The following is a 23,229-nucleotide window of genomic DNA, read 5'->3' as shown; positions in this document are numbered from 1 at the left end:
GTTCAATAGTCGTACTGGGGATCACAGCCTGGGCAGTCCGCGAACCCAAACCCCTCACTGTGATCTTCTCCTTAGTGATAGGACATCTCTCCAGATCTTATTATCTTCTTAAATGTTGTAGAGATTCTAGATTTTTCCAGGCGGCCCTCACCCTAGCCGTCTATGGCATAACACTAAGCACCAGCTGCATTACCAAACGCCATAGATGGCACGTTCTCCCTCTATTTCTGACCGACGCAATACTTTCTTACCTGTATGACAATGCGAACCGCCCCATTTATAGTTACAAATGCTGGTCTTCTTCTATTGAACAGAAAGTGCCTGCGAATGCTTCATAGTGATGCTCTCGAAGGTGTAAAATCCTTCAATTATATAACAATTGGCGATGTCTATTGGATATGCATATAATACAGTATTTTACAAGTAGTCACCCAAAATTAAGCCCATTCGCCCTTCCTCTCAAACGGCTTTATAAACTTGGTCGCCTCCATAGTCACCTGTAAAGATGACATATCAACGGCAGTGATATGGGCTTCGACCATGCAGAAGATATCCAGCTTATCTTTATCTGGGAAATCATCGGGAATGGTAACCGAGCAGTTCACGCCAAGATTAGTGATGACGCCGGCATACTCATCGTCCATATGTTTAGGCCTGATGCGCGGGGTGCGTAGCAGACATGGGAATGTGATGGGGAGAGTGCACTCGGAGAAGTAGAATGCGCGGAAGAGCAGCATACAAGCCCAATGCTGTGTGGAGTATTTGTCGAGATTTCTGAGACGTCTGCGCAGGGGTTGGGAGTAGATGAGGTGTGCGTCGATTTCAGACTTGGAGAAGGGGAGGAGAGAGGTGGGAGCGGTGTTTGTGTTATTTGGGGTAATTTCAGTGGCAGTCTCTGCCAGTTCTGTCTCCACTAGGTCGATCTCTGCAGGATCGGGGCTATCAACAAGAGCGTCAAACTGACGGCTGTGTTCATGCTCGAAACGCAATGCTGCCTCAATCTGGTAATGCGCAATAACATCCGTGTATCGGCGCAGTGGACTGGTACTCTTGACGTAAGTATCCAAGCCCAGGGTGTGGTGCTTAGTTGGGATTGTGGAAGAGTAGGCCAGCGGCACGCTGAGCTCATAGAAACCCTCACCGCCAAAATTGGCCAGGTTCTTGTTGGTGACGCGTCCGTATTCCGGGTCGTACCATGTGCCGTCGTAGATAACGGGGATGTTGCGTGCGGCACAGAATTGGCCGGAGATATGCCCAGCCAGATTCATAATCAGGGAGACCAAATTATCCCGGGATTGGTCGCGAACGTCGTATGGATCATATGTATGCATATTGAGCCGAATGACTGGATCACCGAGATAGTGACGTCCGGTTGTGGCTTCTAAATCGTATGGCGGCATCGGGGCGTTGCCTGACTGGACTGAGACAGAAACATCTGGGCTAAGAGGAGTGAGGTCCATGGCGCCATTGTTTCTGCGAGTTTGGCGGAATGCGAGCATGAGTTGACGCAAGATGTGGAATCTATCTTTGTCCTCGGGCCGAAGGCCTTGTTGGATTGTTTTACCATGTGGTATGGGTGGCTCGGTGAATACGCCACCTATGGTGAGTGACTCCAACTGTTCTTCGGAATCGGGGTCGAAGAAGTCGCGGAGTGTTCTGTGAGTCAGATTGATGACATTGTGGATTGTCCCGTTTTGGATCTTACTATCCAAGATCTCTCCTCGACGATTCATCTTCGCACTGAATGTGAGTACCGGCCGACCAGCCGCTAAACTGAAGTGAGGTTCAGTGAGAGATTTTGGAAGCATGGGATATGTGCGTTCCGGGATGTAGCTGGTGAAGAGTCGTGAGGCTGCATACTGGATGATCGGGTTGTCATGCCCAATAAAGGCTGTGGGGTTGGCAACGTGGACATGCACCCAGAATGTATCATGAGATCCTGGGATGGGCTCCAGCGATATACCGTCATCAATTTCTTGCGCCGTCACATCATCCACACAGTAAACTGGCATATCTCCCCAATCCTTTCTCAGGTGTTGCATAGAATCTTGCAACTGATCGGCAGTGAGTTTGCTGCAATACTCCTCAATCTCTTCCAACTCCATGTCCTTTGCGAGGGATACGCCATGCCCAGGAAGCATCAGATACTGGTCAAGGGGTAGAAGATTCTCCCAAGGGGCTATGATGCCGATTTCCTGCAACAAAAGACGGGTTGAAGCCTCACTCAGACCAAGAGTATTGTACATCCCTGTGGCACGCATGATATGTGTTGCTGTCGATCGCAAAGTGCCCGATGGCATGACAATAGCAGGGACCGAGTACAGCTTCAGGTATTCAATGATTACTGAGTCATCTGCGCTGAACTTTTCGGTGGGAAGTTCGCGGTACACCAATGGGTTTCCATCCTGACCAGGCGAATATCTGTTGGAGGATGGTCCCACGCTGGACATGATAGTCGGAGAGCGGAGCCTTCTGCTAAGGCGAATCAGCCGCTGTGCTTTGGCGATAAATCGGTTCATGGGGTGATCCTTGGACGCCTGGGTATCTTTGCGCATTGCGGCACGAACACAATGCTCTTGGTGTTCATGAGTCCAGTCGACAACCTGTTTGACAACCTTGGCGATCCGTTTTGGTTGCACGATATACATCCGGCTGAACAAGGAGCTGCCATCTTTTTCGATGAGGAAAGGATGCCGGCGAACAGCCTGATGAACAGCAAACATGTTGACGCTAGTCAGCTCCGACTCCTCGATGCCAAGAGCAGTCATTGTCAACTTTTCAAGGCTCAGGCAGAGAACTTCGGTGTCATCTGCCACCTGATCATGAAGATTGTCCAATATCTGAGAGTTTTCTCTATAGAATTTCAAGATATGAGTCTTGAAGTTGCCCATCATCCTCAGAAGAGGAGCACCCAGTGGCCTCGGAAGACCTCCCTCGGGGGTCACCTGAATATCTTGGCTTACGATAGCCTCATTATCCGGGAACCAGGGTGTGAGAGGCTCGACAAGTTCAGTAGGTGCAAATCCTTTGATAACATAGTCGAGCTCTGCGTTGGAGCAGATGCGCCAGTTCCCGTTGCTATTGTAGAACTGTTTCTGTTTGTGAACAGAGCGCACGTAGATTCCGTAATTGAACACTCCGTCTGAATTCAATCGGGCGATTAAGTCACCCTGCTCGAGGTGTTCACCTTCAAATTCCTCTTTATCCCCAGCGTCCTGGTTCAGCTTGTTCGGGTCGCCCCAGGAATCGATTGCGTCGCGGCCGTTAGGCATTGTGCCAACTGATTTACCTGGTAATTCCAATGGCCGATGCTTGGAGTCAGATCGGCGCACGGGGTCCAGATCATTGGGGTTGGTATCCAGCCATTTCCTTAGGTATTCTCGAATGTCTCCGTGCAACTCGAGTTGGGACCTAAGGATAATATTGCTATCGATGGGAACTCTTGGGGGTTCGTCTAGTTGGGATGTTTCCTGCTGAGATGGAACAGAGGTTAGCTGGGAATAGCAGGCTCTTCCTCAATATAAGATACCTCTCTGCCCGCTTGAGCGGCTTCAGCTGACTTCAATGTCCTCGTCGTAGACAAAAAGCGTCGCCCCCCAGACAACACCGGAAGGTGAGTGGCGGACGCGGTCGACATACATCCTGTCGGGTTCTGTCTCCATTTGCAGAGCACAGGTGAGCAATTTGCACCAGTCAGCTTCTGCAAAGCGCTTATTCTTATAAGTGCCATTGCCAAAGCTTGCGCAGGAAGAATGCGCCAGTGGCTCGAAAACTAAGTGTATTCTGCCTGCACTTGGTATACCGCCCTTGGCGGTATAAGATTTGCCCCGTGATTTCGGTGGTTGTTTCGACCAATCACAGTACAGTACAGATGTATAGAATCATTATATCAAGAGAACTCCAATTCTTTCATGAGCACTATATGGATAGTCTCATATCCTCATGTTTAATCGGAATATAGTATGTAGCTTTTTCCCTCATTGTAATAACAACCATCATCTGGGAGTCGTAAAGAACAAATGTTTCATTTAAACAGGAATTCTTCATCCACCGATCCAGCCAACCAGATTTGTAGATATTTGAAAGCGTCCAGATCATTTTTCAAGCTCTTCACGCGAGTTGGCCGCTATAAATTCCCAAAGCCGCATCGCTTTATATGCAGCCTATCAGGCCATCAAGCAGTTGGGCCACTTTGCGGAGAAAACTACTTATGCGGCAGACAAAAGTGGTCTATCTGTGTTTGCACGGTTTAACTACGAGATCCTCAAATGGCCACGGGGGCCCTCAAAGCGTCATCATGGCCGGCGCGTGTGTGCAGGCACTCAATACGGCTTGCTTGCCTTTAGTCGTCGGTATTCTCTTGCCCGGTGATTGCATGGAAACACTAGCCGGATTTTCCGAGTCAGTGATCAACGAACAGGTTTTAGAGACTTGGCTAGTGCAAGCCATTAGACGACCCGTGGATCGTGCAGAGAAATACAGAACTCTCTTAGTTAGACTAAATATACTAGTTAGTTAGTGGGTATTTCTAAGCGAGTTGGATCTCTCGGTTATGTAGCGCATGGATGCGCTAGCGATGGACGATGTACAGTCTTTTGATTGCTGCAATCAGACCCACAGCAAGCTGAGGAAAATCCCTGGCGTTGTGATGTGGATCAGCCAACCTGCTATGTGATTACATTGTATGGAGTATTATGTACCTCCTTCATGAGGGATGTGTCTTTAACAATGCGTTTCTATAAAAAGCGTGCATAATTATGGTCTCAGTCTGCATACAGAGTGATGTGTACGTTCGTCTTCGCGTAACAGCATAAGATCCAGCATTCTTAATCTACGGAGTCCACGAGAGATCAACGGTCTCATTTCTCCGATATTGCATGTTATACTCCGTGTGTTGTGGAAACAACATCATCGTCCTCCACAGACTGCCAAGTATAAATAGTTCCCGAGATCCTGGCTTTGAACTATTGAAATCCTGGTGAACTCGGGCACTGCATCGGCACTTTTCAAGAGAAGGGTATACAGAGACATCGGCAATTTGACTCGTGTTGACTCATGCTCTTGATGCAGCCTATCGGACTGGGTACTGCAGGATATATACAAGGTAATTCCATAGGTATTGCGCTATACCTCCGTTCCCTGTTCTCTTGCTCCGAAAGTACCAATGCCCAACCTCAACTCCGTACAGAGTACAACCTTGTAAACCACTCTCAATATGACTTGTCGATCCAAATTCCTCGCGAGCTCCCATTATCTTTTTTTTTCAATGTAAATATCGACGAAGATCGTCAAAAATTAGCGGGGGAAAACCTGTTTGCTATCGTTTAGTCCATGTCTCATTATTGGAATGGGCTCATCTCGACCCCCGACTCGGAGCGAACTGCATACTTCAAATAGAATTACATATCGATAGAGACGTGTCGATCATGCGCAAGTCCACCAAAAAACTTGACAGGTCGCAAGTGTTATTTCCTAATTTGTGTAAGCGAGAGTCGGCATTCCATGATCATGTCAGGGGTAATCTCCCTTCCACGTTGGACGTGGAATGGAAAGGTTAAGGACCTGAAAACACCCTTCAGTGCATAATGCATTAACCATTTATAGATTAGCGTTGATGCCAAGATGGATGAATCCTTTCCTCCTTCCTGACTTGGAATTGGGTAAAGCCATGAAAGTTGCACATTTGTCTCACTCGATCCGCTTATTTTTTCGAGTGTGAAAGCCAGTTTTTTCCACTACTGCGGCTGACTCAGTCAGTGCCACTAACTTCTAACTAGTGAAGCCCAGTCCAGGAATACCGATTTGACTCTAGTGGCACGCCAAGGCTTTAATACATACGAACATGTTCGGTGATCTATCGATCATTGGGGTCGAGGCTAGTACAAGGTTCTAGCCGATTAACAAGGAAATTTCCCGGTTGGGACCTGCTTCTCGATGGGCCCCTGTCTAGCATGGAAATCAGGATGCTAAATATATGCTACAGTAAGCGTCGACATCGGCACAAGATATGCATTCGGACATGTGAAGTTCGATCCGCAAACATAGTTGACTCGGGAATTATCCATATACAACATAGGTATGCACGGGGTTTGCGCCTTCCGCCGCCATGTGTCGCCTTTCGCGCCATCTGCAGGTCCCCAACTGCGGCCAAATCCACCCACCAAGCACAGCGGCGAACTCATCACATATTTATATTCAATCTGTGGCCTCTTTCGGGATACGAAGAATGACTTGTCCAATCGGAAATCGCGTGGCCCGACCTAGGGCTGCAGGCCTGGATGGAGTGGAGTCTTCGAACAGTGCTGCAGATTCTTCTCTTGGCTCTTTTTAGTTTCCGTCTCTATCGGGTCCACCAATAAAGAGGGGTGCGATCAGTGGCTTAAGATTATCCTCCGATTATGGAGTCTCCCAAGCCGAAGTTGTCGAAGAGTTATATAAACTAAATCCATGAGCCCGCACCATAGAACTGGTCTTGAATATCTGCCAGGGTACACATTCTGATACTAGATCCTCCTTTTCCAGTCTCTCTTTCGGATCATATTCTTTCCCCCCTTTATTTTTGCAATACCATATTTAATATATTGTCTACTTTCTTTTGACGGCATGCTCTTAAGCAACGGATGGCGCGCTCTGGCGCTATCCCTGACTCTTGTCCCTGGGGCAGTGGCAGATATCTGCAAGACCCTTAAGGACGGTGGCATTGATATCGAATACCGTATTTCATTGGCCTACACGGCTGATCAAATGGAATATTGGTCCACTGGATGCGGTGATCTCAAGCCAACATGCATTGCAGTTCCGTCTAGTGCAGCGGAGATGGCGCAGGTTATTAAGAACCTACACAACGTGGATACTCTCTTGTTTGTTCTCTCCTTACATAAACAGCAATGATGTCGACTCACCATAAATAGTGCTATCAAGAGCGGAGGACATAACCCTAACAACGGATTTGCGAGTATCCAGGACGGATTGCTGGTTTCGACTAAGAATCTGGATCAGGTTGACTATAACCCTAAGGATCATACTGCTGTCATCGGCCCTGGCCTTTCATGGGAAGAGGTCCAGAAAGGCCTGGCCGGAACTGGTCGGACTATTGTTGGAGGTCGAATTGGAGGAGTTGGAGTCGGTGGATATATGCTCGGAGGTATGTGGGTTAGTCATCTTTAAGTCTATCTCTAATGATTTATAGCTGGTATGAGTTTCCTAAGCACCCAGTACGGTTGGGCTGCGAACAGTATCTTGGACTACGAAATTGTGCTTGCCAATGGCACCATTATCCACGCAACCGAAAAGCAAAATCAAGGTGAGTGATACTATACTAACATTACCATCGACGAGACACTGACACTCGGCAGATCTGTTCCATAGCTTAAAAGGAGGCGGCAATAATTTTGGAGTTGTTACTGCATACACCGTGCAGACGCATCCTCAAGACCACAAAGTCTGGGGTGGCACCTATGCTTTTAAATCTGACAAAGCCCCCGAGATTATCGAAGCAGTGCGTAACTTCACCGACTATTACCCCGACGACAAGGCGGCAATCATCGCGACATTCGAGCGCGGTCTCTTGCTTGACTTCTGTCTTTTATTTGTCTTCTACGACGGCCCCGAGCCCCCCGCTGGAGTCTTTGACGAGTTCACTGCTATCAAGCACACCTCAAACGTCAAGACCTGGGATACCTACTACGACCTACTTAGGCATAACGACTTCTTTATTCTTAAGTAAGATAAGCATCTCTCGATTCTTGAATTACTTACTAACTAGCTACTAGGGGACAACGCTATAACATCGCCACCGAGACCACGCCCCTTCCTAACAGTACCGTGGGAGCAGCCCCGCTACAGGACTACTATGATCATTTCCGCGATGTGACTAAGTCCGTACTAGGAGTGACCGGCTCGCTCGGCACAATTTCCTTCCAGCCCATGCCCAGATCATTCTCTCAGAAAGCCAAGGACCGCGGTGGAGTAAGAATTTCATCCTAAATAGAGAAAATAAAGGGAGACCATATTACTAACAAGCCCTTAGGACCTCCTCGATATTCCCTCCGATCAACCATACATTATCTTTGAACTCGACTTCTCCTACGGCCTATCCATTGATGACAACAAGATGGATGCAGCCACCGTTAAACTCTACCAGGGAATCGATAATTTAGCCCAGAAGCACATCGACGAGGGTCTTGTTCCTGACGTGTATCGACCTTTGTTTATGAATGACGCATACCACCGCCAAGATTACTGGGGACGTATCAGCCCCGAGTCCAAGGCGCTTGCTCTGAAGACGAGGAAGGCGTATGATCCCGAAGGGTTCTTCCAGCGCCGGACCAGTGGAGGCTGGAGGCTGAAGGACTAGAGAACAAGACGGTCTAGGCATTGGATATATTTAACCTATCTATAATTGTATTTACGAAGATTTAATCAATTGGTTTTCATTATATGACTCGAAAGAAATGTGTTGGGAAGTAGGTGCATCTGCGATCCGCCATGATATATTCTGTGGTAGGGACTTACCGTTAGTAAAATCTGCTAAGCGACTTCCAATCGGATAAACATCCTTGCTAAATATTGAGGCTAGATGCAATGCCCTGAAACTTGATCGACTATGCATTTCTCACCCTAGTCAATAATTAGATCAAAAGTTGGCGCCTGCTTCAGATTTGCAGACGCCCAGGGAACGAGTGGCTGAGAGTTACCCGGGGCAAGTTAGGGTTTTTTTTCCAAGCGCCAGAGTGGATTGGTCAATCGGACCTACATCTCGGAATATTATATTTTTGTAAGTATTCTTCCAATGATATCCTTCATATTAAAGAGCTCTGAGCTCTCCTACTATCTTAAGCTACCACTCATGCCGATCGCTGTACACGGCAGAGAGCTCAATGAAAACCAGTCGGGTCATCCCATTGACTACGGCGCTTCCCCAGAATCTGTAACACATAAAAACATAGCCCGGCTTGGGGAGAGTCTAGATCTGATGCTAATTTAATCTGTTCTAGACTTCGGATAATTGATGTCGTTGGGAAACCTTTGTTGATGTCTATATAAAGAGCCGGAACTAGTCTGGTCTTCAATCTAACAATCAGCTTCACTTTCTTTCAGAACACTCCCTTTGTTCTTGTGGGTTTTTTCCCTGCATACTTTTATTGTTTCAAAGCCTTTCATTTCACATATATTTACCGCATCGTTGCTTGTATACTCTCCTCGACTCATCCTCAACTCGCGATACTTTGGCATATACACAACCAGCCCGGCTAATTGACCCTCTCACTCCATTCATTACTCCAATACAGCCCATTCCAACCCAAATACATCCAAAAATGTCTCCTCGCTATGGCGCCCTCGGCGCAACCTTCCAAGTATCCCGCCTCTTCCAAGCCTGCTCCCTAATCGCCATAATCGGCATGACGGCCAAATTCATCAGCGTAATAATCAACAACAACGCTACACCCCCAAACATCCTAATTGGGACAATCAGCGTGGTAAGTCCACATCCTCTGTTTCATCTCTCCCCAAATCTCAATCCCACTAACAGTTCAAACCCAACAGACCTGCATCGCAGCAATTTACTGCATAATTACCGCAATCTTGTACACAGACGACATCCTCCCATTCCTAGCCTGCGCAGTACTAGACATGCTACTTCTAATCGCGCTGATTGTCGTCGCCGTTATCGTCGGCAAGCCGCTCTCATACTTAAAGTGCACAGCGTTGGCAGAGCTGGGAGACAAAGATGCTACGTCGTATGCGTTTGCATCTCGACTTTCGAGTTACATTGCTAGCGTTAGTGGGAAGATTGATTATGTTTCGTGGATTGGGGCTTCAAAGGCGATTTGTATCGAGACGAAGGCTATTTGGGGGTTGAGTATTGGGCTTTGGTAAGTTCTTTCTTTTTTCTTCTGAAGGTTTTATTTGGTTTTCATTTTATTGGGATCTTACTGACGTTTGGATTGGTTTTAGTATTCTCTTTTTCTTTTCTGTTATCTGCAATATCTGTTTGTGGTTGCAGAAGAAGAAGGCCCTTGCTGTGAAGAGTGTGGAGTAATGGACGGCTGGGATTTGGTGGGGATTGTTTATGAGAGTATATGAGTGGGAAAGGATGGATCTGGGAAGGTTATGAGATGAACGAGTTGGATCAATTGCTTTTATGTCTTTCTGGACGATTTTACAGCGCATGCATTAATATCCTATTTCAAATGAACCAATATCTAGCAATGGCAGGAATCCAATAGTACATATAAGCTGAAATAGTAATAGAGCTAGGTTGACTTTATTATGGCTTGAAAAAGTATATAACTAGCAACTATTTAGTTTGATATTTACGTAGGTAATGGTTTGCCTAGAGAAGCATGAAGAATTCTTGCAGATGGTGAGGTCCACAGGTGGAACAACCATATGGAAGATTTGGAAGATTCTACATCATTTCAAGTTTACTGAATCTGACTCCTGTCGCAACATTGAATCTTCCTCCAAATCCTAGATAGGGCGGTGCATTGGCTAAAAACCTCGAACACAAAATTCTATCCCGAACTCACAGGCGGAATAACGGCCACCTCACCCCCAGCCTGGATAACAACCTCCCCATCCTCCTCGACATCAACATACTCCCCATTCAGACTCACACCACAAGTAGACAGGACCTTATCAACAATGCCAGGGTATCGCTGCTCCAGTTGGCCAAACAGCGCGGATAGTTTCAAGGGCGCGGGGAGCGATTCTGTATTTTTGGAGGTGTATTGGGATGCAGTTGCAAAGTAGTGGATTGTGAATGTTTCCGACATGTTGAAGACAGTGAAGAGGAAGAGGTGAAAGGTGAGGCGTAGAAGAAAATAGGGGGCCGATAGATGACCAATAAAGTTGACCAATGCGGGGCACAAGATATATAAGGAAGATGTGCATTCTCTAGTCCAAAGCTCTCTACTTTGCAAGTTCACGGAACGCCCTCGCCATATCGACCTTCAAATCCTCCCAATTCTCCAATCCAATACTAATCCTCAACAATCTCCGATCCACCGTCTGATCCGTCATAGTTCTCCACTCAATAAGTGTCTCAACACCACCTAGACTAGTAGCATGCTGGAAGAAATGCAATTTACTCGGCAACTCACGCGCAAAGCGCATCTCCTTCATAACAATAGAGAAAACAGGCCCAAACCCATTAGGCATCTGCTTCTTTAACCAGTCGCCCTCGACCTTCTGCAAACTAGCATGGAGGACCTCCCCGAGAACAGCCTGCACAGCCGCCTCGTCACTGTCAGGTGCGGGGCTAGGCGCATGCAGAGCAGTATCAAGCCAGGAAATGAGACGGGCGGCATTCTCGCTCTGGCGCTGCACGCGGATCTCCAGGGTGCGCAGACTGCGGACGCCGAGCCAGCCCTCCATGCTACCCATGACGGTTCCGATAAAGAGACGGTCGGATTTCAGCTGCGCGGCCCAGTCGTCGCGGTTTGTGGCGAGGACACCGCACAGCATATCGCTGTGGCCACCAAAGTACTTGGTACCCGAGTGCATGATAATATCAGCGCCGAACTGGAATGGTTCTTGGAGGCCTGGTGGCGCGAAGGTGCTGTCGACGATGAGGTATGCACCGCGGGCGTGGGCTTTGGCAGCGTAGGAGGCGATGTCAAAGGCTGTGCCTTGAGGATTGACGGGTGTTTCGAGGAGGATCACGTCGCCTTTCTCGAGCTGGTCGGGTGAGCAGTCGAGGGGGAGCTTTTGGAGGCCGGTCAGGCGGGTGAAGAGGGCGATGACGCCATGGCAGCCGTGGTAGCCATCGCCGACGGAGATGCGGCGGGGGTTGAGGAGGGTGAGGGCGGCGTGTAGGGCTGATAGGCCCGAGGAGTAACTTATGACTTGGCCGTGTATGAGGGAGGAGAGGATTGCTTCGAAGCGGGTGGGATTAGGTGCGGACATGCGCGAGTAGATGTGAGACGTTGGATCATAGTCGGCCTACATTGGATATACGTGTTAAACGATGAGACATATAACGAATCAAGGTTCATACAGGTGTGGCATCGGCAGCTGGTACTAGCTGAGTTGGATCATTGGAATAACGAAATGTGGTAGAGAGATGCATAGGAGGAGCAACATCGGTAACGAGATTCAGGGCATCATCGGCATGCAGGGAGCGCGTGGAGGCGCCAAGGGCTTCGTTAGAATGCGACATGATAAAAAAATGCTATGTTTCTTGAATTATATGCACATGAAGGGTCCGTCCAGCAAGGTATAATACACCAAAAAAATGCGGGATCCGATCTCGGAAGAGGAAGAAGGGGAGGGGAGGGGAGGGGAATCACGTAATGGGTCACGTGGGGAAATGAATTATCGACGGATAGACCCCATACGGGATGGTTCTCGTACTAATCCAGGAAGAGCTGCCTTGAAGCTTGCGCGTGCTATCGGATAAAGTTAGCAAAAGAACAGTACAAAGGAAAGATCTAACCCACAAGCTTCTGTATCGAACGTAACGGTAAGATCGTCGTGTTCGATGGGATACTCGGGCATGTCAAGGCACACAAAGTTGGAAGCTGGATTATCGTCCTTCTTAGGCAGTGCGAACTTGGCATCTACCATGCGAATGCCGAACTTGCCGGACCGGCCAAAGGATTCCATGATATCAGTACCCTTAAGAACAAAGTTCATACATGTGCCATGCTGGAAATCCCCGAAGAAAACAAGCATTTGAACGACTTTCTCTTGTCGAACGATCTGGACTCGTGCTAGGGAAGCTTCCCATTTCTTGTAGATGGGAACCATGCTCCGTCGGCGGGAGATGGTGAATGATGTAGCCATACTAGTTTGGTCAGCAAGATCTTGACCAGAAGGCTAAATGTGATGAGACTCACCCATCGTAAAGCACCTGGAAACCAGTAACAGCTGCCTCGAAGGCATGAAGATCTAGATGGAATTAGCAAAGTAAACAAAATGTGAAAAGTAGACATACCCTGCATGGTTGGGAAGTCCAGCCGGCGGATCATAGGCTTCGCTGTAAGCTTCTCAAGGAAGCCAGTTAATTGCCCTGCCAGTTCAGGGCGAATGAGGTTATCCGCAAGCGAAAGGGTTAGATCCTGCTGTGCGGAGCGGAACAAGCTCATGCTCGTCTTGCTCTGGACATCCAAGCCAATTTTCAATTCACCAGGTCCTGGATAAAATTAGCAACCCGTTTAGAAAGAGAAAGAGATAGAGAACTCCCACCTAAGTTGATGCGATCCGTGACAGAGCCCCATTCAGTGGCGATAAAGGCCCTCAGATGTTCCGATAGAATCGTCGGTCCATAACCATGCTCAACGTAAGCATGTTCCTGATCAATAACGGACACGCTTCCGGCGGGGAACTGGAGGTATTTGACTGCGGGCTGGCCGGTCAAGGCATCTTCGGGCTGCTCGATGGAATAAGATTGAATGGCGAATTCGGGCGACTTGATCTCTCCCTCCCGTGGAATCATGCCGAGTAACACGGAGTGTATTTTCGTACGCTCAGCCACCTCGTGGAAAGTCATCAACATGGATCTGGTACGGCCGCCCTCAGTCACTTTGAGGAGAAGGGCGGGAGCACCGTCCTCTCCTCGTAAGAGACCGAACAATATTGGTGAGCCGTTGCCCAAAGTATGGCGAATGCTGCTCAAAGTCTTGACCTTGGGACTGGTCAGGACAGCTAGTCGGAATCCCCGATGCGCATTGCGAGTACCAGTGCCTTCGGTCACGGTAACAGATCGCTCGAACAGACGGATTCGACATCTTTCTGTAGGGTCTGGAGGGAATGCCTTTGGTGTGCCCGGATCCATGTATTGGAAAACCTTGAGAGTATTCTCAAACACTACAGTCTCACCTGCCTCTGGATGGAGACTGTTCTCCGAATTCTGGGTATATTTGACGATATTCCAGAGGGTCTTGAAATCTTCTTCCTTAAACATAACGTCCAACTCAAATCCTCGGGGGAGCTTGACTCGCATAGAGTGGGAGCGGACTTGCCAATCCACATCCTCCCAAGTGGGTCCCTGCTTGCGATCGGACTGGATCAAGATGTTGACAAGATTACTTTGGCTAGTAATTGCCGCGAATACATACCAATCCGCTCGTTCACGGACGATGGTCAATGCGCAGGGCATAGCATATTGCTGTTGCCCATCATCATCACTGGAGCTGACGCAGACCTGCACGAACATGCTACCATAGCTGAAGTATCGACTTGTGTCACCCAAAGGCATCATGTGTACTAAACTTGGGGTCTTGCCCACGTTATCTACCAGCATTGATCTCGTTGCCGCACCGGATAAGACTGCCGAGACGTCGGGCGCATAGAAAGGGTAACGCAGCCAGATACTCGTATCCAGCTGGCTGGGAGAGCCTTCGTCTGATACAATCAAGGTGAGGATGTTGTTTCGTTTGATAGACATGGACAGGGACCGGAGGTGATTGATGAGAGTGTGATGTATACTCAGAAGATCCGCCAACTCCTTGTCGCCGGTGGTACTCGTAACGGCCAGTAAGGCGTCAACACTCATGGCACCGTATCGAGAGAGTTCATGATGGCTGGGCACAACATTTTCATTTATCCATAATGCCTTTCCAAGATCGATCACAGCTTGCTTGGCGTATGTAGGTGGCAGTGTTGACCGGGAACGGGCATATGTTTCCAATCGTGTCTTTCCTCGCAAAAACCACCAGACCGCAGCCCGAATCCATTCTGCTAGTGAGGTTTCTACCAATGGCTTAACATCCTCTGCTGCGAGTTTAATAGAACTCTCATATCGTGCATTGTACTCTTTGAATTCCGCAAATGCGGTATCGCCAACTTGGTTGGCAACATTTCGAAGAGAAAACCTGGGGAGTTGAGCGCTACGTGGCGGCTCTTGGCCTTCGCGACTGGGAGGTGACGCCTGGCTTGAGGCAGGCAGATCCTGGGATGACAATTTGGCAGGTGGTGAAGCCTTGCCGGGGCTACCTGGTATGAGATTCGTGGGCATTCGTGGGTCAATGGGACTGAGATTCGCTGGTGCGTGTTGTGTGGCAGGGCTCGAAGGATTCCGAATCGAATCGACAATAGACCTCATCGACAGAGAAATTGACGGCGATTGCGAAAGCCCCGAGGCTGGGGCAGTTTCATAGGCCGATTTGGGATTGTAAGCTTTTATGGGCGGTTCCGGGCTCTGAGGGCTGGGAGGAGTTGAGATATCATCGTCTTCGGCTCCAGGAGATGATGTATCTTCATCATAGCGGTGATGCAATGCGCGACCTTCCTCTGCTTGCATCTTGTCACGGACGCGTTGTGCGAAGGAACTTGCCTCGGTATCGCCCCGGAATGACAATCGAGAACCGCTGTCGCTCAAAGGCAACGACATCAAGAAATCTGCATCCTGAGGATTTTGCATCAGCGGGGGTTTCCAGTCTGATCCATCACGCTGGGGCGAACGTGCCGCCTGTCTGGATCGCGCATCGCCATCGTCCAGCGATGTGTCAAGTCGGAGATTTGGCAGATGCGACCGCGAAGCGTCCGGGAAGGACGCAGGGATGTTGTCAGACTGGGTTCCCTTGCTATTCGACCTTTCACGAGCTCGCGAAATCTCGATTGTTGGCGAGTCCGTCTCATCGCCTCCTTCGCCAATCACTTCTGGGGTTTGGGGGCTGAACCCCACCCGCAGCCCTTTGCCTTTGCGACTGGGCTTGGCAGAGGCAGGAGTGGGGGTGGACACCGGAGCAGAGTCTGAGATATTGAAAGGGGCATAGTTCTCGCGAGGCAAGACAGGCGCTGACGCTAGCGCCGGCGCGGAGATTGGCTTGGAGGGGGGTATCCGGAGACGTCTTGTGAGGAAGGAAAACGGTGGGCGGCAACGTTTTGCGGAATGTATCTGGGATCGATAGGCGGGGGAGGAGTCGATTCTGGGTTGCGAGAGCTTAGGAAGTCTGCGATTTCTTGATGTTGATGCGCCGCAGCTTTATTCTTATCCTTGGAGAACAGCTTGTTTTTCCAGTGTTTCTTGGCGGGTTTGGCCTGCTCCGCGGGCAGAAAGGAGAAGGGGTCATCGGCAGACATGACAGGAAAGACGAGTAGACGCAGTCCACATCGCACTCAATCACACAAAGGATACCAGTTCTCCAATATCCCCTCTCCCTGTGCGTTCAAGGATCGACAGGGGCGCTTAGGCCTGATAAGGAGGATCGAATAGCGGGGGAAGGGGAGAGGGGGGGGGGGAAGCAATAGAGGTATGAGGTGTGAAGTGTCAAGTGTCAAGTGTCAAGTGGGAAGTGTGAAGTGTCAAGTGTCAAGTGCAAAGGATCAAGTGCGTGTCAAATGTCAAATGTTTCAAAATCGTCCAAGGTGTAGAGGAAGGGGGGTTCAATCTGATCAAAAGATTAGCCTCAATTTCCAAAACAAAAAGCACCTGGGCACTTACCTAGTCCGGAGGTTAATTTTGACAAAGCTGGACCAGCAGCCCTGGAGTGTGAAGGTAGGGGGAAAGGGCCTGGAGATACTCCGCACGGTGGAGTCGGGGGGTTTCTGTGGATCCGAACTATATAGCGAATATTAATAGGTGAATGGACATTAATAGGCACTGGATGGAGTAATGGGATATTAATAACCATTAGGGAGATTTCAATAGCATGTACAATTCCCAGTCTCTCCATATCTCAAACACCTACCGAACGCCTTCGAAGCCACAAAGTAGTCTATATCCAATCACCATAAACATCCCGCTCGTCTCATACTGAAACTTCACTAGTCCCAATTGGAACGAGGGACCCGCCGCTGACGAGTTTGAAGAGCTTGGATATTTCTCAAACATTCTTAGGATTGTAATGTGATAGGCATCTCTATCGTGTATGTCTACATGGATATAGTAAATAATTCTCTATAAACAGTTCGAATATTCACATTCATCAATCTCACCTAATCTGAACTAGGGGCTTCTTAGCGCCCCGAAATTTGAGACTAATAGTTAATTTGGCCTTGATTAATTGGTTCATTTGTTAATGTGCCCTAACCCTCGTCTCCTCGGCCGTCCTCAATTTGGTATTTGACCAGATGCCCGTTTGGCGGCTTCCCCTTTTGGTCTTCCCGTTGCAAATTCCTTCTTACTCGAGGCTCTACGGAATTATTTGCTACATATCTCCTTATGTATGATATCAATGGCTGTAGATGTCTGCAGATGACTGCAAGGAAGCTGCAAGTATGAGGTTCTTTGCTTGTCACCGCTATATGTTCTCTTATCAAGTATGTGCTATAGCCTGGTTTCTTGAATCTTAAGAACGGAGACCAGTCGACTGAAACCCACGCCATGTGCAAAGAACAAAGAACAAGGAACAAAGAAGGTCAAGATCAGTAGCCCAGACAACCCCACATCTACAAAGTAGACAATTAATATCCTCTTGTGAGACCCAGCGTTCATACCTACACCCTGGAGTAGATCGTCCCGGCCTCGGCACCTGCAGAACGGCCGACTCGCCAGTATTCATTGCCTAGGTGGACCTTGAAAGTACAACCAATCTCATCTACAGATGTATCACAATCTAATGAACTGATGGTAGCGGCTTGGCATATCAAAATCCGGGGTCTATTATCTTCTCTGAGGGCGGGGAAAGGGTGTAGTCCCCTACATTTTAACAGACGTCTCACGTAGATATACATTAATGTATTTATACAATTTCAGGTATATAAGCATTTCACATAAATTAAGTTATTTCTACGCCTTGTGCAAATGATCCCTATGTGCGTTGGGCCGATAACAAACGTCCCACAGGATAGCGGTATATTACGATAAGACCCGATGTGAAGAAATCGAGCCTTCTACAATATTTCAAGCCCCATGTATTTGAGTACCACTAGCTAGCAGAATAAGATCAGCATGAGATGATATTGTATTGTAGAACTGTTGAGAACTATGGAAAAAAAGGAATAATATTATGGGCTATTACGGCATGAGATCACGTGACCACAAAAGAGATGTTCAATTACCGTCGATATTAAGCTTAGAACAAAATATGAGTCATATATACTGTAGCTCTAGTGGCAGTAATAATCACCGTCATCTCACAGGGTTGACACCGACAGTTAGATATACCACATGGTTGTGGATAAGCACACAGCAGCTTGGCCAGAATCCAAACAAACAACTCTAGCTTGGAACAATGTTTAATGTGCACTTAATATAGAGTATAAATACTGATTTGCTCATGGCATTACTAAACATACAAGAGAGTAGTGAAGAAATCGTCGAATATATCTTGAGGGGTTAGAGAGACTGTGGTAAGGTAGAGGATTTTGTGGAGCTGGGTTGGGTTGTTGGACATGAATGTGAGAGCTAAACGAGGGATTTCTCATTGTGGCGTTAAGCTTTTAGTATTTTCACGTCAGACAGTGAAATATTGGGCTATGTTGTATAGCCCTACGGAATCCACATCAGATAGTTCACTATACTTGCGAGTTTCTAGACCTATGTCTCAAGTGAGGTAACCGGGATCTGAATACTTTGCACCTATATACGAGCAGGGCCCATTCATGTCTCACCATAACTCCCGAAAGTCCCAATGGAGTTAGATAGCACAGGGCACTACCTAGACCCTGATGATTTCGCTATATTATCTGCACCTTCGTTATCGCTCAACAATCCCCGTTTTGTAGCAATGTGGCGTACAACCCATTCACCGAGACAATATCACCACAGTGTAGCCTTTCAAACTCATAGTTCCACGGCATAACCGATGCTAGGTCTTGCCGGACGCATGAACTTGGAACGCCTTGATCTTCGGCATGATCACCGATAAGTGAGACACCTCGAGCGACTATTTAGGGTCGGCCGAGACATATGAGAGTGACCGGTGCTGAAACGCACATGAATAATAATACAAAGACATGAAGACATGTCTTCCTGATTGAACACGATTTGTCTACAGAACATATGGGTATGATAATATAATGGCAAATATATGTAGAGACTCAGGATCTCGGTTATCTCTTCCTAGGGGTTCAGCTCCAGCCTAGTTGGTTTAATTATGATAGGATTGGAAATAGTCCTAAAAAATAGAGAGGAGATTTTCTATTTTATTGTATTTGGTTCATGAATCTTACTCTACTGAGAGGGAAAAAAAAAGTATATAGCCGCCTATTATTAGCGCAAAGTCGAGTAGTCAGCCGTCGAACTCCACCAGGGCCAGACCAAACAAGGCGCAGCAACAACAACAGACCAACCCACTGGCGAAAAATAAGTCACTTTTTTCCACTTTCCTGTTGTTTTGCTCTTTCACCTCCGATCTCTCCGGGATCTGCCGCGTTTGACGACTTAGCGGCCGACTGACATACTTACCTCCAGGCATCGGCCTAACTTCGAACCCTTCCAACTTCACACGAGACTCCATCCTTGCTCATCTCAATCTCAGTGACTATCGACCCTGGGAAGGGGTGCGCGCGGTGGACGAGACCCCGGCACCGACCCACTGTCAACACAACGTGGATTCGATTATCTACGCCGGGGGTTGACCTCCCCGAGGAGGTCATCCCGGATGCCCGAAGCGGACATGTACGACTCGGCGGAGATCGAGTTGGATGAACTCTCATTCTCCCCTCGACGGAAAGGAACCAGGTGGCCGCGATACAGTGGATCGCATTTCCCCCAAGGTCGGCCATGGCGCAACATTTTGAAACGTCGGGCACAACCATGGAGCCTAGTGTGGTGGATTGCACTGCTTTGCTTGGTGAGTTTTGCATCGCCAGCCGCTGCTGTTCTATTGGACTTTGAAAATTGTCTATCGAAAACCATCCTCGAGTCCGATCCTCTACAACTTCAATTCGTTCCTACCAACGTGTCCGTCAAATTCAACCTTACCAACCCTTTACACCCACTCGCCATCACGGTATATGGCAATGTGTCGGGAACCGTGTCTCGAACCGCAAATTACCCGGCACCAGGCTCCCCCGTCTGGGGAGATGCCAATTGGACCGATGGGAAGATTGAGGATGTCAGCAGTACCAACAACAGATACAGCACGTTGATGACGGATCTCAATGTGCTCAGCTTCACACCATTTCACAATGCTTCTCGATTCCGTGACTCACTCACACAAGGTACCCTCCCGTTGGGTCCGGTCTTCAATTATAATCTGTAAGCTATTCCTGGTACAGAAAGCTTTCTGTACAATTATTTTTACTGATCTCTTTCTCTTACGTAGGAGTGATTTAACGACATTACAAGCGTTCTCTGTTCAACATGATATGCTTTCAACCTACCGTTTCGGAACCATCACGCCGTTATTGACGATTCGCTCTGGAGATGCATCCGCCGTTCAGCTCGCCTGTGTTTCAGTGAAAGCCACGCCGGACTTCGGAACATCGCTCAAAAATGCCATCGCCTATGTGCCTCTTGTCATTTTGATACTCGTGGGGATTGCGACCATCGCTGCCGCTATGTATAGTCCCTGGGGCACAACTGATCTATTCCGGTGGACAAGTAATTACGGCCGTGATGAGGACATTCTCCGGCTTGTGACTCCTGGGTTTGCAGATTGCCTGCAGTACCTTCAATTTGTGGTCTTGACCGGCTCTCTTTCGTTGGACTACCCTGGCTTCTTCCAGCCTGCAGTGAGCCAGGGAGCATGGTCGACTCTCATGTTCAACCATAGTTTTTTGAGCACTGAAATGGGACGCGATCCCGTTGTCGATGGTCTGTATGCCATCAATGGAACTTATGGCCTCGACCGCTTGAACCAGCTGGTTGGCATGGCATCGTCCCAGGATATCTGGCCCGGTATGATGATATGGGTGCTGATAATCCTGGCCTCTGTGACAGTGCTGTTCCAGATCGCATTCGCGCTTCGATGGCTGTATCGTGAGTTGGCAAACAACACGGACCAGGATCTGCGTGCCAGAAACATGCCGTTTACAATAGGCAACCTCATTCGCATTGTCTTCAATTTCCTTCTCTTGCCAATCGTTTCCTTTTCTTTCTTCCAGCTGGTTCTTGCTCGTCAATCGCCTGCTTACTGTGTTGCTTTAGCGGCCGTGGTGCTCGTTCTTCTCGCATGCTTCTCCATCTGGGTTATCCGAGTGATTCTTTCCACCCGACCCAAGTCCCACCTTTTCGATGATCTCCCCACGGTGCTATTGTATGGGCCGCTATATAATACATACTGCGACGATGCAGCAGCCTTTGGTATAGTTCCGATTGTCTTGAATATCGCTCGCGGGATAGCAATTGGTGCTTTGCAGCCATCTGGCATCGCCCAAGTGGTAATGCTAGCCATTTGCGAAGTTGTCTCCGTATTAACTCTGCTGGCTTTCCGACCTTTTTCAGGACCGACTCACATGAACCTATACCACTGCCTCTTCTCTATTGTACGTTTCTTGACCGTCATCTTGAGCGTCATCTTTGTGCCATCATTGACAGTTGGGGATGCGGCACGAGGCTGGATTGGATATCTGATCCTTGTACTACACGCCGTGGTTCTCGTCTTCGGGTTCTTCCTCAACGCGATGCAAACATTGATCGAGGTTCTGGCAAGACTGGCTGGCGCGGGCGGAGCCACTCGTGGTGGCTTGACCAAGGTGCTTGGTATGCGCCAGCTCTCTAGGCGCACTCCGCGGCGTGATCTTACTCGCCAGAGTATGGGTTCGGAAGCTGCTATGCTCGGTCATGGTGACGACCGTATGTCGTCTCAGTTTGATGGCTCGCGCCCGCGCAGTCTCTCTGGGAGCTCTGGTCTACTTCTGAACCGTGCCACAGCCAGTGATGGCAGAGCCAGTGCTGGCTATGATTATGCCAGTTCGCAAGGGGGTACGCACAGTCGTGCTCCAAGTGGAGGATTCCCCACACCTACCTCAACCGCCTATCAAGGAGCCGGCTTCCCTACCTCGCCTAGCAGTGGTACGATGATGGGGATGCACCCCCGTGATCCCTATTATCGACCGCCCCGCCCCGGGCGAAAAAGCCCTCAAGCAACTGGTTCTCTAGAGAAAGGGAAGAGCCCGTCAAGGGGCTTCTTGAAGTCAAGATCCAGCCGGCGAGTAGTCAATACCGAAGATGACATGGGAGATGGCACCATGTCTGGCCGGGCCACACCTGTTCCAGCATATCTAGCAGCACCGAAGGATGATTTGGAGCTCGATACTCCACGCAAGCCAAAGGATTATGCTGTTCGTGAGGTTGATTTCTACTACGGTGTCCGAGGCCCACCGCTCTCCCACAGCGGCACCCGAAAGTTGAAAACCGGGCCAGCCGATCCCACAGGCCCAGTCTCGTCTGCGACGGGCTGGTTCCGAAGCCTGCTCCAAGGAAAGACCAAAGACAATGCCAAAGGATTTGAGGTGGTCCGAAGTGCTCGTGCGCCTCCTCCAGGTCTATTCCCGCCAGGAGGTGACTATAATGATCAATATCAGGATGATCCAGGCACGCCATCTGCCAGCCACTCTCGGAATGTGTCTAATGACAATGCTCCTTATGTGGATTCAGATAATGACCACGACCCCGATCGGCCAAGTGAGACACGCCCACCAGTACTGCCACAACTTAATACATCAGTTGGTGGTGGCATTGAGTTGCCCAGTCGAACGGGCTCTCGCCACACACAGGCGGTCGGCGAAAAAAACGCAGATGGAGCCGCGCTTGGCCTTCCAGTTGTCACTGAAACCCTGTCGCACGACTCTATTGTCGGCCAGCACTCTGAGCACTCCGAGCATCATCTCCAACCCGAAGGCCCCACCGCCGCACGCCTGCCTTTCAGCGGGAGTAGCTCACCATCCCGTGAACGAGGCCTGTCTATGACCTCTACCTCAAGATCACGGTCAAACGCCTCGAGCCACCAGACGGGCCCTCGAGCAGAACGCCCCTCGAGCATGGGCTATGTGCCTCAATATCGTGCACACGACCAAATCCACGAGGCGAGCCCCGATGAGCCGTCATTTGCAGGCAGCTCGGCAGAACTTGTCGACGAAGCTGCCCTGGGAAAGCATGAACGCTAGACAGAAGACCAAAAGGCAGACAGGTGTACGAGCCAGTATATTCCTCCTCCTCTTCGATATCTACCTCTCTCTATCTCTCTCCTTGTTCCTATCCATGGATCTCCCCCACTTATTTCCTACTTACCTTTATCGATATCATCACCACGTCTCCCTGAATATCTGGCGCATTGATGCCATTGTGACGAATTTCCTTGGTTTCCGTCTGTCTATCGTTTGCTTTGTGTCTCCACCTAAAATGGCAGCGACGGCGTTCTATCTCTGTTCCCGAGATACACCTACTGGGGA

At 48.9% G+C, this 23,229-nt stretch overlaps 7 protein-coding genes across 7 annotated transcripts; 3 read left to right on the top strand and 4 right to left on the bottom strand.

Annotated features, from left to right (window-relative positions):
- Positions 1–437: 437 nt before the first annotated feature.
- Positions 438–3,662, bottom strand: N7447_011111 (exoribonuclease II; the record flags this gene model as incomplete). The annotated part of the gene is made up of 2 exons (XM_057235373.1): positions 438–3,473; positions 3,561–3,662. The coding sequence occupies 2 exons, from the start codon at positions 3,660–3,662 to the stop codon at positions 438–440; spliced, it is 3,138 nt and encodes a 1,045-aa protein (XP_057080691.1).
- Positions 3,663–6,603: 2,941 nt separating this feature from the next.
- On the top strand, positions 6,604–8,356 carry N7447_011110 (FAD-binding oxidoreductase; the record flags this gene model as incomplete). The annotated part of the gene is made up of 6 exons (XM_057235372.1): positions 6,604–6,860; positions 6,912–7,144; positions 7,190–7,303; positions 7,356–7,722; positions 7,773–7,968; positions 8,030–8,356. 6 exons carry the CDS (start codon positions 6,604–6,606, stop codon positions 8,354–8,356), a joined length of 1,494 nt encoding a protein of 497 aa, XP_057080690.1.
- Positions 8,357–9,317: 961 nt separating this feature from the next.
- On the top strand, positions 9,318–10,042 carry N7447_011109 (uncharacterized protein; the record flags this gene model as incomplete). The annotated part of the gene is made up of 3 exons (XM_057235371.1): positions 9,318–9,479; positions 9,547–9,875; positions 9,958–10,042. 3 exons carry the CDS (start codon positions 9,318–9,320, stop codon positions 10,040–10,042), a joined length of 576 nt encoding a protein of 191 aa, XP_057080689.1.
- Positions 10,043–10,517: 475 nt separating this feature from the next.
- N7447_011108 (MoaD/ThiS family protein) lies at positions 10,518–10,778 on the bottom strand (the record flags this gene model as incomplete). The annotated part of the gene is made up of 1 exon (XM_057235370.1): positions 10,518–10,778. The coding sequence occupies one exon, from the start codon at positions 10,776–10,778 to the stop codon at positions 10,518–10,520; it is 261 nt and encodes an 86-aa protein (XP_057080688.1).
- A 136-nt stretch (positions 10,779–10,914) lies between these two features.
- N7447_011107 (cystathionine gamma-synthase) lies at positions 10,915–12,163 on the bottom strand (the record flags this gene model as incomplete). The annotated part of the gene is made up of 2 exons (XM_057235369.1): positions 10,915–11,946; positions 12,002–12,163. 2 exons carry the CDS (start codon positions 12,161–12,163, stop codon positions 10,915–10,917), a joined length of 1,194 nt encoding a protein of 397 aa, XP_057080687.1.
- Positions 12,164–12,318: 155 nt separating this feature from the next.
- Positions 12,319–16,029, bottom strand: N7447_011106 (uncharacterized protein; the record flags this gene model as incomplete). The annotated part of the gene is made up of 6 exons (XM_057235368.1): positions 12,319–12,392; positions 12,444–12,790; positions 12,843–12,894; positions 12,941–13,138; positions 13,192–15,750; positions 15,816–16,029. 6 exons carry the CDS (start codon positions 16,027–16,029, stop codon positions 12,319–12,321), a joined length of 3,444 nt encoding a protein of 1,147 aa, XP_057080686.1.
- Positions 16,030–19,493: 3,464 nt separating this feature from the next.
- On the top strand, positions 19,494–22,944 carry N7447_011105 (uncharacterized protein; the record flags this gene model as incomplete). Its single annotated transcript, XM_057235367.1, has 2 exons — positions 19,494–20,092; positions 20,160–22,944. The coding sequence occupies 2 exons, from the start codon at positions 19,494–19,496 to the stop codon at positions 22,942–22,944; spliced, it is 3,384 nt and encodes a 1,127-aa protein (XP_057080685.1).
- Positions 22,945–23,229: the final 285 nt, after the last annotated feature.

The sequence above is a fragment of the Penicillium robsamsonii genome, assembly GCF_028829455.1.
Source record: "Penicillium robsamsonii strain IBT 29466 chromosome Unknown utg000008l_segment0_segment0, whole genome shotgun sequence".
Classification (NCBI taxonomy): domain Eukaryota; kingdom Fungi; phylum Ascomycota; class Eurotiomycetes; order Eurotiales; family Aspergillaceae; genus Penicillium; species Penicillium robsamsonii.
Note: the sequence above shows the minus strand (reverse complement) of the source record. Positions and strands in the feature narration are given on the sequence as shown.